Source organism: Varroa jacobsoni, unplaced genomic scaffold (assembly GCF_002532875.2).
Source record: "Varroa jacobsoni isolate VJ856 unplaced genomic scaffold, vjacob_1.0 contig00298, whole genome shotgun sequence".
Classification (NCBI taxonomy): Eukaryota; Metazoa; Arthropoda; class Arachnida; order Mesostigmata; family Varroidae; genus Varroa; species Varroa jacobsoni.
Genome location: NW_019214445.1, coordinates 74542 through 90630, shown reverse-complemented (window position 1 = coordinate 90630; position 16089 = coordinate 74542). Strand labels below are relative to the sequence as shown.

The 16089-nt window shown below is 37.8% G+C and overlaps 1 protein-coding gene and 1 long non-coding RNA gene across 5 annotated transcripts; one reads left to right on the top strand and one right to left on the bottom strand.

Moving 5' to 3' along the window:
- Window positions 1-292: 292 nt before the first annotated feature.
- On the top strand, window positions 293-8861 carry gny (ALG6 alpha-1,3-glucosyltransferase garnysstan). Of its 4 annotated transcripts, none has more exons than XM_022851615.2 (11): window positions 293-641; window positions 2262-2495; window positions 3191-3309; window positions 3597-3762; window positions 4228-4292; window positions 4548-4701; window positions 4839-5003; window positions 5429-5614; window positions 6162-6232; window positions 6655-6865; window positions 7215-8861. In XM_022851615.2, the coding sequence occupies exons 2-11, from the start codon at window positions 2355-2357 to the stop codon at window positions 7440-7442; spliced, it is 1506 nt and encodes a 501-aa protein (XP_022707350.1). In that variant the 5' UTR covers window positions 293-641; window positions 2262-2354; the 3' UTR covers window positions 7443-8861. The 4 variants fall into 4 exon arrangements, with proteins under 4 accessions (XP_022707350.1, XP_022707355.1, XP_022707351.1 ...); XM_022851620.2 differs by having other exon boundaries at window positions 2259-2495; XM_022851616.2 differs by having other exon boundaries at window positions 293-848.
- LOC111271055 (uncharacterized) lies at window positions 4111-6920 on the bottom strand. The gene is made up of 3 exons (XR_002686624.2): window positions 6781-6920; window positions 5458-5647; window positions 4111-4710 (listed from the first exon to the last, which is right to left on the bottom strand). It is a non-coding gene; the product is annotated as an uncharacterized LOC111271055 (long non-coding RNA).
- Window positions 8862-16089: the final 7228 nt, after the last annotated feature.

The following is a 16089-nucleotide window of genomic DNA, read 5'->3' as shown; positions in this document are numbered from 1 at the left end:
CGATATTAATAGCCTACCGGTCGACGCGGCTCAATAAACAACAGCTGATAATGCCGAAAAAGAATAGATATACGTGCGTAATTCAACCTACGTTATACTGGAAACCCACACACATTATGTAGCTCATACGGATGAAGCACATTAGAACCACACCAGTGTACACTAACCCTTCGCAGCTCAGCGAAAATCTGCACTAAGCCCATAACCGGTCTACTAAACTTACCGCACATTGCCATTCTGTTTCTGTGGATCGCAACAAAATTCATTCATCCAGTCAGGCAGCATCTTCTCGAGAGCGGGGCGATTAACCGGCATCGGAAACTGAGCTGACAGAAAGCACACATGGCAGGAAGTCCGATAGAGAACTACTGCCCTATTTGAAATTCTGTTACGGAGATGAGATGCTATGTGTTTATGGCTTCAATCAATTTTACCGTCCTATTTGTATCCTAAATGAATTATAATACTTCTCCTACATAGAGCCGAGTTTCAAACGAATATCTATAGAGACAATAAATGAAAGGAAACGTACGATCTGTAAAAATTTGTTCAAAGAACTGTTGAGAAGTGAGTGGGCCTGCGACGGCGCCTTGGAATAAGTGATTTTCTTTTAATGTTAAATTGCTGCGATATATACTCGTGTAAGTACAAAGGTGCTTGCGCATTCATAATGCGTTCGTACATGCTGTAGAAATCATGGAGAATAGTAACTGTTAACGATGTTAGGTTTGGCTTGTCGTGTGGGTACGAGAGAGGTTTTGAACCAGGAACCGTCGGTCGACTGCTGCAACGGTGCCGGACGTAGCATCTGAGCGCGATTTGTTTCAACGAAGGTGTCGTGAGACTTGGTTCGTGCACGAATCGTGTGACTCTGTATTCTATAAAGTTGCTAATACATCGTTTCTATCCATCAACTACAGAAAGAAAATATTATAACTAGTAATTTTTCTATGACAACGACAACAAATCGTCATAAGCGTTTACTGAATAATAAGAAAAATAACGAGCTGATATAACGAGCGGTATTTCGTATAAAAGTTGGGGGTTGGCATCTACGCAATAGTTATACAACTTTGGTCGGGTACCCCTATCAGCGAACACATCTTTTCAATGAAAAGCACATTATGTTGAGTTGGCCTGGGTAGCCTTTGCAGTAGCTGCAGTTGCCAACGAGCGTTTGTGAGTCGACCTAACAAATGAAACTAGGATGGAGAGCAGCAAAAATATCGCAAGCACAATCGTGAAGCTGAAAAATGAACCGAAAATAGTTATAAAAGCGATAAATTTCTTTGCTTTAATAATAGCAAATAATGGGACCTCTTGATAGCTGTCAGATGTAAGCTGCGTAGAAAAAAAACTCACAAAAAACAAAAATGACTTGCCTGTATTTTTTTTTATTTTATTTAAGCACTTTTCATTGAGACGTTTCTAATTATTTCGTTGTTTTTAAACGTGTATCATAGCGAACGCGTAAAACTGAATGTAAAACATAGAAAAGTATTTGAGGTTGCGCGTATCTTCCGAATAAAAGATTTCTAGTTTAATAAAAGAAAAAAATAACGATGTTTGATGAAATCATTCTTCTTTTCAAAGACATTTTAAATTTAAAGGGTTTATAGTAAAAATGCGTCTCCTGCATGCTAACATATATAAAGATTCGATGATCGCACTGCAAGTCACATCCCACGAGTCCTAATCTTCTAAGCCAACGACGGCTATCTTCACTCACAATGGGAAAACGATCAATTGTAATTTTGTCAGCAATTATGATTAGATAAGGGGTTGAATGTATAAGAAAGACGAGATATGATATAGTTCTTATGTTTGATTCCATATGGCACTTTTCGATTATATGTTGATCGAGAAGGAAGAAGAAAAAATTACTTTTTCGCATGGGACAAGGATATACGAAAGCACGAGATCTACGTGGATCTATACGTATAAGGATATACGAGAAAAACCAGATCAACTGTTCACACGAGCAGTTGTATGAATGCTCCAAGTGGGTGGGACTCTATTGCAGGACAGCTTGCTTTGCGTACTGGACAACGAATCACCAACACGCTAGTATTGTTTGCCACTATCGAGTTAGGATATGCGGCTTTGAGCTATTTGGTACCTGTCTTAACGATTTTATTCTATTCACATAATGTTTTAATAAATTCAAAATAGCTGCATTGAGAATTTCAAGACCTATCTGCACTAAAATCTGACAAATCAATAATTTTCATTTTTGTCTTCTCGTTCTTTGCTATAAGCAGTGTGAGCTGCTACCGGCTGCAGAGAGATTCAACTATCCGGGGAAATCGACGAACGGACGTTTCTGCAGATATATTTGTATTCAGCCCATACCTATGATGGAGCTGGACGTATTGTTATCGGCTGCGGTTATGTGGAGTATTCTTCTGCGGCTGTTAACATCACTGTTTCCGTACTCGGGTATGGGAAAGCCACCAATGTACGGGGATTTCGAGGCGCAACGGCACTGGATGGAGGTAAATAGCAAGTGAACTTTATCGCCATACTAAATCATGTATTTTATAACGATTCAACATTGAGACAATCCCCGCATTAAGTACGCTCACAAAAATATATTTAGGAGGTATTGCAAAGCCGAACTTCGTAGGCTTGAAGAGAAATACATCAGATGATTCGGGCATAGATCACGACACATTATGGGTTATAAAGTAGGTTCCAACGAAGCGTTATGAGACGGACTCCTTCATGACTAGGAAATAGTGAATAAGCATACACGTACTCTTGGAGGCTTAAATATTTATATCTTATTGTATAGACTTGACAAATCAATTACATAGTTGGTTCCGTTAGTCCGCTTCTACTGTATCATGTGTGAAGGCACTCAATGTATTTATAGCTTTGTTGATTAGAGACACTTCGGAGTTTCACTAACTGTATCTAGATAGATACAACTGGGATAAAAGATATAAGATTTTGCTCACAAATTGTGCAGTATCTATGTATCACAAAATCGTACCCTTCCTTGATAAGAAATCCTGTTGATTTATAATTGGAAATTCATGCATAATTAGGTATGTAACAAAAATGCCAACCAAGTAGGACTCAGCAATAAATCATAAAACACCCTTATTGCGCTTATACAAGACAGGAGATGATATTAAAGGATCCGTAATTTCCATTCTAATTTCTGTGTTTTTTTTACACGCTCCAGGTGACTACTCAGCTGCCGCTTAAGGAATGGTACGTGAATTCGACCCGGAACGATTTGATGTACTGGGGACTCGACTATCCTCCATTGACAGCGTACCATAGCTGGCTTTGTGGAAAAATGTAAGCAAAATTGTATTTGATAAACGTTTTTTTCTAGCTTGCTCAATCTGTCTAGGAAACCGTGATGCAATTGTATCATGAAGATAATATTTTTTTGACTTTTTCGGCGGCATGCATTTCGCCACGTATTATTAGTGCCGCAACTTCGGAATTAACTCAAGATAAGGTCTATACGTTTTTCCGAAGTAACTTATTCTACAAACAGCCAAATATGATAATACAAACAAGAACTTTGGTTGGGTGCTTTTAATTAGTTTCTTTTCTTTGTGTTTGATTCATCTATCCAGATCGGAGCAATTTAACTTGTCATGGACAGCGCTAAATTCGTCGCGAGGCCATGAAAGCCCTGAGCACAAACTGTTTATGCGATGGTCTGTTCTGGCTTCTGATTTCGTTGTCTTCTACCCTTCTGTTCTGTATTTTGGATCCCTCTACAACACGAAGTCAAAGATGGTATTAAGTTCGCGTTTACCTAGAGAGCATTATAGAATTCGCTTAGGTTCAATGAGGTAGGTCGCTACCAGACAAGGGTCTTGCAACCCTATATCAGGTAGTTGGCGCCCAGTAACCGCCCTTTATCCGCTGCTCAGAGTGTCATACAGAGATACTGAAAAACCTTCATTTAGAAAAAAACGGTAATAACGAACGGGGCAAGTTCGAGTTCACATAGGATATGTCCACTGTTAATCTGCTATGGAATTGAGTAGCTTTTTGAGCACTTTGCTTTGTCATCTGCCGCTCTCATCATATGGGCACTTTTCTAAGACCCACGCAAAGGGAATAAAAAGACTTATCAAGCAGTAAAAGTTATGTTATTATTATTATTATTATTATTATTATCAATAATATAGTCCATTTGCAAAGATTGTCGCTTTCTCTAAATGATTTTCTTCTTTTGGTCTATAACCCATTTTATAGGCAACAGCTATTTGGGCCCTACTGATCAACCCTGCTATGATCCTTGTTGACCATGGACATTTTCAGTAAGTGGATTACACAGATTATGAAATAGATATTGTGAGTTTCTTTTAGCTTACATCCTACTGTCAATGAATCTGGAGCATTCGTAAAACATCTTCATCAGGGAGGGCTTCTTTTCACAGATAACTTTCCAACTGAGGCTTGACTTACAAATGCCAATTATGACTTGAGCGGGAATGTCAGGGCCAAGTTATGAAATTAGATAGGGTACTCAAATGTGACCCAAGGCCATTCGTACGTTGATTGTCGTTTCACAGGTACAACGGTGTCTGCTTAGGCCTATTCGTGCTGACCGTGGCTTTAGCAAAGAGAGGGCGTTACGCTCTTGCAGCGATCGCCTTCAGTCTCTCTCTAAACTTCAAGCAAATAGCGCTCTATTTTGCTATGCCAGTCTTCATCCATCTACTTAAGGTATATTTCCTGTAATGCAAAAAACATATTTATTATATATGAAATCGCGATATCTAACTGACTATATTGTTGTGGCCCTGTTTTCTTTTGACTTAATTCATCATCACGCAAATTGTGGTGAACATAAACCTTTGCAGGCCTGTATTGTGCCCTCCCTGAATCTGAGTCGATTCTTGCATATCGCTATTGCAACGCTTGGAACGTTCGGAATTGTTTGGGTACCATTCGCGTGGTCTGGTGGTCAACAGTTAATTGAACAAATTCTTTACCGGATCTTTCCTCTTCAAAGAGGATTGTTTGAGGTAAGACATTTTTAGCCCTTTAGTCAGTTGATTCATTTTCGCATCCCACCATCATGAATTGAGTGGAAGTTGATTGTACAGCGAATGATACAATTCAGGCAAGCATTTTTTGCTCGCAGTATTTGTGCCGCTATTTAAGCGGTCTTCATAAAATTTCACAACCGTATTCGAATCAATAGATTTACTGGAATTATTCAAAGAAAATGCGTTTTCTGTAATCTTTATTGGTGTTATTAATTATTATTAATATCAACAGTTTTATTTTTACATTATTAAAACGCCTTTCATCCATATTAGATTGTTTATTATTAACATTATGATTATTATTCTAGTGTTACTTAATAGTAGTATGCCTAGCGCTGGCCTGTAGGTCTGATATCTTGGGACCTTTCTAACACCTAGCCTTGATTCCGTTCTCTTTTTAGGATAAGGTGGCAAACTTCTGGTATGTTACCTCTGTTTTGGTAAAATATAAGAAGTTGTTCAAGTCAGAGCGCTTGGTCCAGATAGCATTTGGTGCCACATTGTTTTTCTCGTTGCCATCCTGGATAATGCTGTGGGCACAGGGCAGGAATTCGCAGAAGAAGATCTGCAACTTTAAGCTTGCTCTGGTACGTCCTTGTTTCATGTCGAGTGACACGACCCTGTATGGAAGTTTTCAGTTTTTATTTTGCAGACAGTTATCAATACGTTTGTTTTAAACGATCAGTCTGCGGCCTGTAATATATATATATATATATATATATATATATATATATATATATATATAGAAAAACAGAACTCTCAAATATAGAACTAAATAATCCATCATGTTTAAAAGACGTACTTAGAAAACTCTTTTTCTGTATACAAAATAGAGAATATACTGTATCATATTTTAATTCTGCTTGTTAAATTGAATGATCGAGTCATGTTCGTGGCGGCGCTAGAACCTCCTGAATGTCGATCCTGGCAGTGCTCATTAACGAAAAAATTATCGTTATCTACACTCTAAGCAATGCCCAGTAGTTTACAACTGTAATATCCTTTTTTTATAATATATATATTATAAAAAAAAAAAATATATATATATATATATATATATATTAACTGTAATATTCGAATGGATATACGCAATGACTGATAAAGAACTTTTCGTTCTCATTCTACACCTTTCAGTTTAATACTTCAATGGCGTTCTTCTTGTTCTCATACCAAGTGCACGAGAAGTCCATACTCTTTCCTCTAATGTAAGTCTATGGTTTTTTCTTCACATGTTAATTTAGTACTAAAATTAGGCGTGGTAGAAAGCATCCCCTCAAACAAAACAACAACCACAGGCCGTATTTCAACTTTTACTGCAAGGTGTTGCTGTTATAGACTCATAACTGGCTCTTATGAGAGAATAGAATACTTGGTCCGATACTGATTATGTTCTGCTCTATACTAAAACAGTGTTACATATACTTGCGTATAAAACATCGTCTCATCAAAAGGTCAACGATGAGTATTATGGTGATCAAAATTAAATTTCAAATTTTTTAGTTACATATGCTTTGATCAGTTGATGCTTCAGTAGGCTAAAGTCAGATTGATTTAAAAAACCTATATATAATAGAAATGCTTGTAATTTTCGTTATAAACATTATCTTTTGTTGGGTTTTCATTGCAGGGCTTTATCGTTGATAACGAACGAATATCCAGAGTTTATGCTGTACTTTACTGGTATAGCTTGTTTCAGTCTTGCGCCATTGCTAGCAAAGGACGGTTTGCTTCTAGCCTATGGCTCATTACTTACGCAGACGTGTCTTCTCATACACAAGACCCATCTCGAAGGAATTGCCGAACGACGCTGGAATAGGTTCTATCTTCTACGTATTATGGTGCGTGTGTTTCTGAATAAACAAACTCTTGTGCAATTTTTCTTTTTTCGCAACCTTACTTCAGTTAGTAGATAAATTGGGTTCGTAAAAGGCAGTTCTTAGTTTAATAATTGTGCCCTTAAAGTATTGCGTCGTATTAGGCGTCTGCTACGCGATATTTGTTTACAAACAGCAAAACTGGTTTGGAAACGGATGTCATTTTGACATTAAAGCGACGTTCGGTTATTTTTCATCGTAAACATTGATTTGTGTAGATAAACCGAAAGTAAATAACAAGGCAAGCAATAATAGATATTATAACATAGAACAGCAAATAACAACAGCCTCGTCTTTTATTCACGTTTTACAGATGTTCTTATCGCTAATATCCGCCTGTCTGCTCCATTTAGCTGAAACATTTATAAGCCCACCTGCCAAATATCCTGAACTATTCGTACTTTTGAACTACGCGTTCAGTTTTGGCCATTTTGTATTATTTTATATCTATGGACACGTCGTGCAGTGGCGATACACCGGCGAAGCTTCTCATGCTGACTATACAGACAACCAGTATAAAATCAAAATGAAGGCTACTTAAATTGCCCACACAAAGGAAAAAATTGCACCAAAGATAATCAAAATTATATGGCTGACAAATCATTAGCTAGGTCGTCCAAAATTACAGGTTCGAAAACGCTCAGCCCGATCACCTAGGCACAGAGCATGAAAGGAATTTAATTTAATTGATGTTTGTAATACAGAGATTAGCGCAATGTTGAACACTAAACATGTCGAAGATGTCGGCTACAATGTCACCTATGAAAACTCACTTTAATGATACGAATTCAAATCCTAAAGAGATTACGCGTCGATAATGTGGCCGGTGATTGTCGTAATTGGAGCACGTAGGTGCAATAGGGCCTCCAGCCCTTTTTATTTGTTGCGTATCGCGTGGAGTGTTGAAGTCCACTATGGACGTTACAGTGAAGCTATTTTAAGGTAACAATGACTGAATTTTTAAAGTTCAACTGATATTTTTTTTATCAGACGATATTCGGTTTATTGAAATTGATTAAATTAAAATAAACATTTTGGTACAAGGAGTGCATTGTAAACGATCTTGCACATTCTAACCCAATGAATATTTAAATAATAGGTATTCATAACATTTTCGGAGCTGGAAGTACCGCCATGATACGATTATGCCCTTGACAGGCAACAGTTAGTCATGTTTTCAACAAAGCTTATAGTAGAGACAAAAGTATCGGCGAGGCTTTGTTAAAACTACGTATCAGCAATACTCTCAACTTAACTAATAATAGCCCAATTGAGACGCGTTTTAATCGATGCCGACCCAATGCTCGAAAACAGCTGCGGAAAAGAAAAATTACTACGGAGATACCTTGCTGGCTTGATTCAGACTTATTTAATGTTTTTACTGCTGCGTAGTAAGGCCAGAACTTAGAAATGGTGTGAAGTAAAAATCAATCTAGGGGGCGTATACGGGACGCGCCGTATTTCTGCTCAAGGCCAGTAAAACCTTCAAGATGCCTTATGCTTAGAAAAAGTGAGCTAAAGGTTTGAGAGAGTCGTATGTGTCTGGTGCCCGTTTGAAGCTATGGAAGCTTCTTCACAGAACGTGAATAAAGTCGTACCTGTTTGCATCGTTCGATGGAAAAGGATCGCCCATATCAAATGCTGTATTTTGTCTCTGTTTTTTGAACAAAAGCGACGAAATAAATGTACATATCTAAACAAATTCAGTTCAATCAGTTGTAAATGGGTATAGCACTTGTACTTAGTAGAGGAGGTACATATTCCTAATATGAAGCAGTAACCAAATGATGGACTGTGTTTATTCAGTGAATAAAATGATCTTAGATCATCTTAGAGATGTAATTATTGGCACGGAGTACAATCGGTTAGTTTAGTTTAAGAGTACAAATTAGAGATAATCTATTTAACGTTTTGTTATTATTTTATTTCCGGGAAAGAAATAAAGTGACGTTCTCCTCAATTAGCGTGTTTTTCCAACGTTATTTCACTTACACCAAACCTTCATTTAGCGTAAGGTAAGCTTGTGTGTATCTAGTGACAGGCTACATGTCGCAACATCGAATTTCGTTAGTGTAAGCCTATTTTCCTGAAAATAGCGTATTTTGCAACATTGCGTATTTTTGACAGCTTTTAATAACAGACCATGATAGTTTACTTCTTACGAACAAACCACCTTTACAATACTACCTATTTATCGTAATCTCATAAGAATGGCCTTAGGACCATCTGCACTTTCTGGGGTGATATTTCTGATCAATAGGAGTTTGATAATAAAAATATAGTTTTGATTTGTCCTGTGTAGTTAAATCAGATAGAATTCTAGATACCTAGATAGTGTTTTCCGCCTACCTTTATATAGTCTAATCTGCTGCAATTTAAAAACGGTTTATAAGAGACGACTTCTCTCTCTTTTTCGGTTACGTTTGTACGTATTGATCCACATCTCAAAACGCACGTCCTTCATTATATGTATAACGCTACCACCTTGATTTATCTTAAGCAAATTGAAGACGTTAGTTTTACAGGTTGCCACAGTCCGCACTTCAGCTGGAACAGCAAATGTGAGTATAGTATAAGCCCATCAAAAATATGCATTAGTTACATACAATAACGTACACGTAAAGCCAAAGTAAGGCACAGACAAAAGTGCAGCTAACTACTCTCCTACTTTATTTACACTGTTCTAGTTTTAGCTCTATATTTTAGTGTTAGTTTTCGTAAAATGGTTCACTTGAGGTCAACTATTTTTTTTTTTTTTATTATAATTTATAGAGAAAATAATTTCAGACGTAAATAAATATCAGGCTTTCTGTAGTGCTAGTGCACAGTCAATATAATAATTTTCATTTAACTGTTTGTAGTATTATATGTAGGATATGTATATTTCGGAATATAACTGTGTAAAATTTTCGTAGCTGCTACGAATTTTCGACGACATCTAATGGTTTTCGAGATTAAATGATGTACTGGTATTGTTCATTATCCGTGAAAATTCCGCCAATTTAGATGCCACTCGATGACAGCGCTGCAGCGCGAAGTTTCGTGTGTGTTCATTATTTACCTGTTGTAATTGTCCCATTTTGCTATTGATCGATATTACAAACAAACGCTTTTTCAAAATGTAACGTATACGTACGTACAGGACTCAGCAGGTGCAGCTATCACCCACCTATTATATGTATCAATATGAACATGGCTTCAGGATATTTTCGTAAAGACAAATTAATGTAAATAACAGACTTATATATATACATATATATATATATATATATTGCGTATACAAACATTGTTGTTTTGCTACGGGTATAATTTAGAAGGGGAAAATTTTGTACAAGGCAAAGCCGACCAACAGTCTATTCGTAGGGTTTTCGAATGGAGCAGAGAGCCACGATTCCCACCATCACGGTGATTGCTGCCAAGCTGGCTATTATCTGTGAGGTGTGTGAATGTTTGTTCTCTAAAAGCGGGATAGCGTGCAAATAACGTGCGGTCTGCGGTAGTTTATCAAAAAATTGGGACATAAACATAAGTGTTCAAAAAAGCATATTTCTTACCGTAGCGTGTAGCGGGTGTTTTTACAATGATAATACCTACTAATTACTAACAGTCTAAGTTAAATGCCCAGATTGGCTTTAATCAGTTATGTTTTTGCTATCCGAAATCGCGCGCTTTCTCGTGCTGGACGCTCCCGCTTGAAGCAGCGGCATCCTGAACGACAAAGCCGGACGTGAAGTTAACCTAGCCATTCTTTATACAGATTACCCAAAAAGTAGCCACAATTAATTTAAGAAATTATCTTTGTATTTTTTTCTGCCATTTTAAATAGATCACAACATTCAAATCGGCAAATTTCGATTGATCTACCACGGAACACATTGTGTTCTACTCACTGGAGTTTTAGCCCCAAAAAAAAGTATTTAAATTTGGATTGAGAAAGGTATAACTTAAGAGAAGTCTTGAAATATTTACTTTTTGACAACAAGTATTTCGAGGAGACAGGACTGACAGAACCAACACTGTCCATCCGCTCGAGGGTTAGGCAGTATTCCGATAAATTTGACATTGTTGTCGCTTATGATTGTTTTTTTTTTGTTAATAGTACCTGAAATAAATACGTATGCTCAACATATATAACTAGAATTTTGAAATTTATTTTTTCTAACTAAATCACTATGCATTCTAAATTGTATGCGTTGTTCATAATGCTTCTGGGAAGAAAAACAAGCCTAATAAATATTATTAGCATCATTATCGTTGTTTTTATCCATTACAATCTCCGTTTCATTTCTCCTATTATACTATATGTCTAAAATGTCGCCGGTTTAGTCACACGTATGCTGTGATATCAGCCGGTAAGGATTCGTTGACGATGCACACTTAACGTTTGGTGCCAGCTGAACATTGTATTGCAGGTTTTGAATATGTTAGTCTTTGATGTCGCGTCGCTTCTCGATCGCCCAAAATCACTGCCCGTTTAACTAATTATCATCACGGCAATTTCGTGCACTTTCGTTATCTTGAAGGACAAAACTGATTGCTTCGATTCGGTCTATATACAGTGAACACGTTACACCGGTTACGTGGGGCCTTACGTAAAAAAAGACTCTATTTCGAATAACGGCTTTTTTTTAAAGAGATTATAAAACCCTCGCCTCTTCTATCGGCTTCTCAGTCCCGGAGTAATGCAGGCCTTTTACGCTCGTTATAGTTACCTGAAACCCCCATATCATTATGTGTCAAAGTCCATATTTGACTCCAAACCTTTTACGCTCTCTAGATCAGGTTGTACCTTTCCCGGCCAGCTGCAGTTTACTGCGGCGCGAGATCCTAATCGTATCCATTCATCAGTTCAGTCCACCCTAGACATACTCGCAACCTATTATCATATCTGTTGTATTACACTATTCCAGTGACCTGACAGGCTTTCCGTCCCATTATAATGGCAATAGAAGGATGATGCAGAGGCTTTCCCAATGCTTCTCCGTATGCGTATAAGTTGAAGTAGCGAGAGATTGGAGGCACAGCCTTTAATAGTAAATATGCCATTAACTCAACAGCATAACAATCGCTCGCAGTGTCCTATGCGCAATAGCTAAAGAAATTGCAGGCTTCAGTGTACCCATTGAAGCCTACAATATTTTTGCACTTCCATTGTTTGTCCAGTTTTTGTCCATCCACACAGCATTAATAAGGATCGTAGAGAGCCGATATAGTGCTTATTTTAGTGTATAATACCTAAGGGGTCTCCAAAGTCCGCATGTACATCTAGTACCGTACTCTGTACCTACAGAACTATATAAAAGCGTTTCGATATACTTGAGAATGTAGTTTCGCTAACGACCTTGAAACGAAAACATGGGACACGTGTCCGATCCAGCTTGATTCAACAAAAACGGGTAAAGCAGAAAGGATCGAAGAGGAAGGCCAAACGAACTTGTAAACATAGTCATATCATCACGCGGTATTTAGAAGCGTCGGCCGTAGCGAATCGAGACGCCTTTACGAAATGAGGCTGTGTATTTGAGGATATTTCGAAAAACCCTAATCTTCCTGTACCTAAGAAGAGTAATCTTTACACATACAAACGCTCCGGAGATCTCCGTATCTCAGGTAGTCGAACAACGTGTACCATGTGCATATTTTTCGATAACAACTTTATTATGGCAAGGCATAGCCGACTTAATGTTGCACTAAATAAAATAGAGCATTCAAATTTTTGGCGCTAAATTTCCGATTGGTTTGATTAGCCATATTTCGAGGTAATTCTTGAACGACGTTCTAGGAAACGTTCAATCAGAGTAGAATATCTTGTTTATTCTCTTCGAAAGCCAATATCGTGTTTCTTTTAAAAGTAAGTAAAAAAAAACAAAAAGTATAAAAGTAGTATCTTATGCATCGACGTTTTCGCTTGGCGGCATCTACGACCCTGTGCCGTACAACACATTTTCGAATTTATAGTTAGGCACCTTCAAGTATACGAAAAAAATTAAAAGTTTTCTGCGCCTTAGGGAGTAAGCTAGAGTTTCGAACAATATCTGCCAATGGAGTGCAATAATGCAAAAGTAAATTAGCTTAAAAACACTGCATATAGTGTTCTTTTAAAAACAGCTGATTATCAAGAAAAATAGTGTTCGTTGCGTACGAGTTCTACAAAGGGGTACAAGCCACCGATCCGAATGTTTGTCTGTTTAGTCTCGTGTGTGTCTACGCATGTTATCTTGCCACACCTTATCTTAATCTGATTAGGAGACATCTAATAAAGCGACCTAGCACCTACTTACAGACAAAGTGGGTTTGTCCTAAGTAAAGCACTGCCAAAATCAATACGATATATCAGAGTTAAAAGAAGTAGAAACTCTTTTGAGCGCAATCGTTTTCGATAGGCGTGAGTTAGATATTTGTAGCTAGCTATCAATGAAAAACAAATGTATGCGGAAAGCAAGTTTCCCATATAAGTATATTGTGCAATTGAAAATCAATAGGCCTTATCTGCTACGGAGGCTAATCAAGAAGATCCAGTAATTTTGCTATAATATAAGAAACAAGCGTCCTTTGGCAGGCACAGGGCCACTCTGTAATGTATGACTAAATTTCAGTAACCTTCAAGGCATTTTTCCATTTACGGTAAATATTTCTCCAGCGTGCGAAACCTTGTTCCTTTTACTCTTCTCTTTGTTTTTTTGGATGTCACCGGAAGCTAGAGTGAATAACCAAAGGAGTTCGAGTAAATGCGCTTACTTTTGCCTGAGCCTTCGAAAAGCCTGTCATCTACTCAGTACTATACGCTAGGGTGGTTACACCAGCACATCTAGCCGGTGCTGTTTTGCAACCGAATGGAGATGTACTATACGAGAAAATTTGTTTGTCAATAGTTTTTCTGTTCCGAAACATCCCACTTGGAAGCAATTCATTATGAATCTATCATCCGTTTTGTGCGAAAGCATTTAATAAAAACGAAAATCTTAGCAGTATTAATAATTACGTACTTCATAAAATTTTAACGTACTTCTACGTTGCGAGTTTTACTTCCGGTAAAACCGCTTACCGCTTTCGGTTAGGTATCCTATCATACAGCCGGCGCCCATGCCTTGTTGACCGTCCTATCTCTAATTGCTTAATTCAGTTGTGCTAAGGAAGGCACTATCGATATAGAACATCGCACTGACCCTAAAGCAGCACTTGCTTGTTATAGTGGGCCTATGGCCTATGTATGTAGAAATAGAGCTTGATAGTGGTAACCGCTTGATGCGACTGAAAGTTGAATATCTTTTCTTAAACATGTGACGACTTCAATATGAGCGTGACCTGTGCTAAAGACTCGAACTGTTGTTATGGTCCGTGACTAACGACTCAGTTCTTCGAAATACAGCGCGAAGACTATAACCCATTTTTTAGTGGTGCAAAAAAAAAGTCTGTTTGATAAAATATGTCTCTAAGAGCACCGTAGTATTCTAACGAAACGTAACATATATCTTATGCTTCGATTTTTCCTAATGTATCACTTCACAGAACGTCCCTATGGTCAGGTAGCGTTACAATTTATTAATATAAATGGTACAATGCAGAAGAGTTTAGAATAGATGCTCCAAGAGATGACGGACTCGTTCAGCGCATGGAAACTGCAGTCAAATTGAAGAAAAACATTCAAATTAAACAGGGTTTCCGTAAAGGTTAAATACATGGTGCTTTTGGAAGTCTCAGTGCATCTACGCACACTTTTAAGTGTTAAAGACGAACACACGTGTACTCTATGCTATGATCGGTGATATATACAATAAATGGGACGATTTCGGGCAAACTTCCGCGAGTTAGCCAAACGTAATAGCTGTGCGAAGCTTTTGCGGTCATCAAGTACGTGAACGGTATCGCTGTTATTGTTTACGTGTTCGATTGACTGGAAAATAAAGTTTCATTAAAAGGATTGTGAATTGGTCTCCGTGGGTTTAAAGACAAACTGATTAACACAAATAGCCATAAGATAAGGTAGACTGCGAGGTCGGTGTCTCCGCTGAATCGTTCTGATAAGACATTCAACAGAGCCTATTGATGACGAAGTCAACTAATGCGTCCTACTGTACCAGGTAACCCCTGTTCCTATGTATAGATCGAGTTTTTCTACAGTCGAAATAGCAGAAACGACAGTTTATCTAGCAAAACCTTTTCTAAATTATTTCTTCTAAATTTCTATTGGATGTACTCTTTGTTCATTGAGAATAGATGGTGTAGCTGCGACCCAGGTCTCTAATGGTCCTATAAATAGAAAATTAAAAAATATCGGGAATTTTGCTTGATATTTTAATAAAACAGCCTTAATCAGGATAAGTCAATTAAATGTTTTAAATTTTATACTAACTAAATTAGCATTAAGTAATTATGCTGACCCGTTGAGTAGTGCATACAACCTTCGATCAGGTCTAGTCGCACCTAAATCCTAAATATTTAAATCAATCGTCTGGTAATGATAAAGAGTTGTTGATTTGATTATAGCTTCAGATTGCGCTCCTATAACTATCGTCTCAAAAAATGTAAAGCATATAAAAATAATTCTAACAGACGTAATCGAAGGAAATCGATTACCAGCTCACTCACCAGTTGACCCTTTAGGGCATAAGAAGCCCGGTAATCGTACGGACTTAGATTGAGGAATAAGCGGATTGAAGCCAATATTGGGTATTCCTTTGTCAAGGTCTGACCTTGTCATCAACTTGACTGATTGCGTACCTCCGATTGACGCTTCAGTGGTTCATGAATCTCTTGAGGAAGGCAAGGTAGCGGACAGTGTCGAATGTTTCATTTTCGGCGAATCTCTCATGGAAGCAAATGCCTCTGATATCCATTGTAAGTACAATCACCACCTTATGTCTGAACTTACTCGATATTGCTACCAAACTCGGTTTGTTTCTAGGGCAATACCATACCTTTGCTTAGCCCCTCTCAGGTTAGCGGTGGTGATTGAATGTCATGCCTCGTCCATGACGAAGGTATGCTCCAGATGTATTCTTTGTCAACAAATTACGCGTAGAATACACAACACGCATTTCCAACTGACCTGGGCCCAATTCATGAAAAATTAATTTCTTACTCATTTTTTGCAAGTTCAGTACTTGGGTTATACTTCTGTAACACATTACATGCAGAAGCGCTGCAGTACGCGTTCTTGAAACGCTTGCGTCGTACACATATTGCGC

Bases quoted from the DNA above. Each gene is read 5' to 3' on its own strand.
- gny (XM_022851615.2), top strand. From the start codon at position 2,355: ATGATGGAGCTGGACGTATTGTTATCGGCTGCGGTTATGTGGAGTATT. The intron at 2,496-3,190 runs GTAAATAGCAAG...TACACGCTCCAG, and splicing joins CGCAACGGCACTGGATGGAG to GTGACTACTCAGCTGCCGCT. The intron at 6,866-7,214 runs GTGCGTGTGTTT...CACGTTTTACAG, and splicing joins TCTATCTTCTACGTATTATG to ATGTTCTTATCGCTAATATC.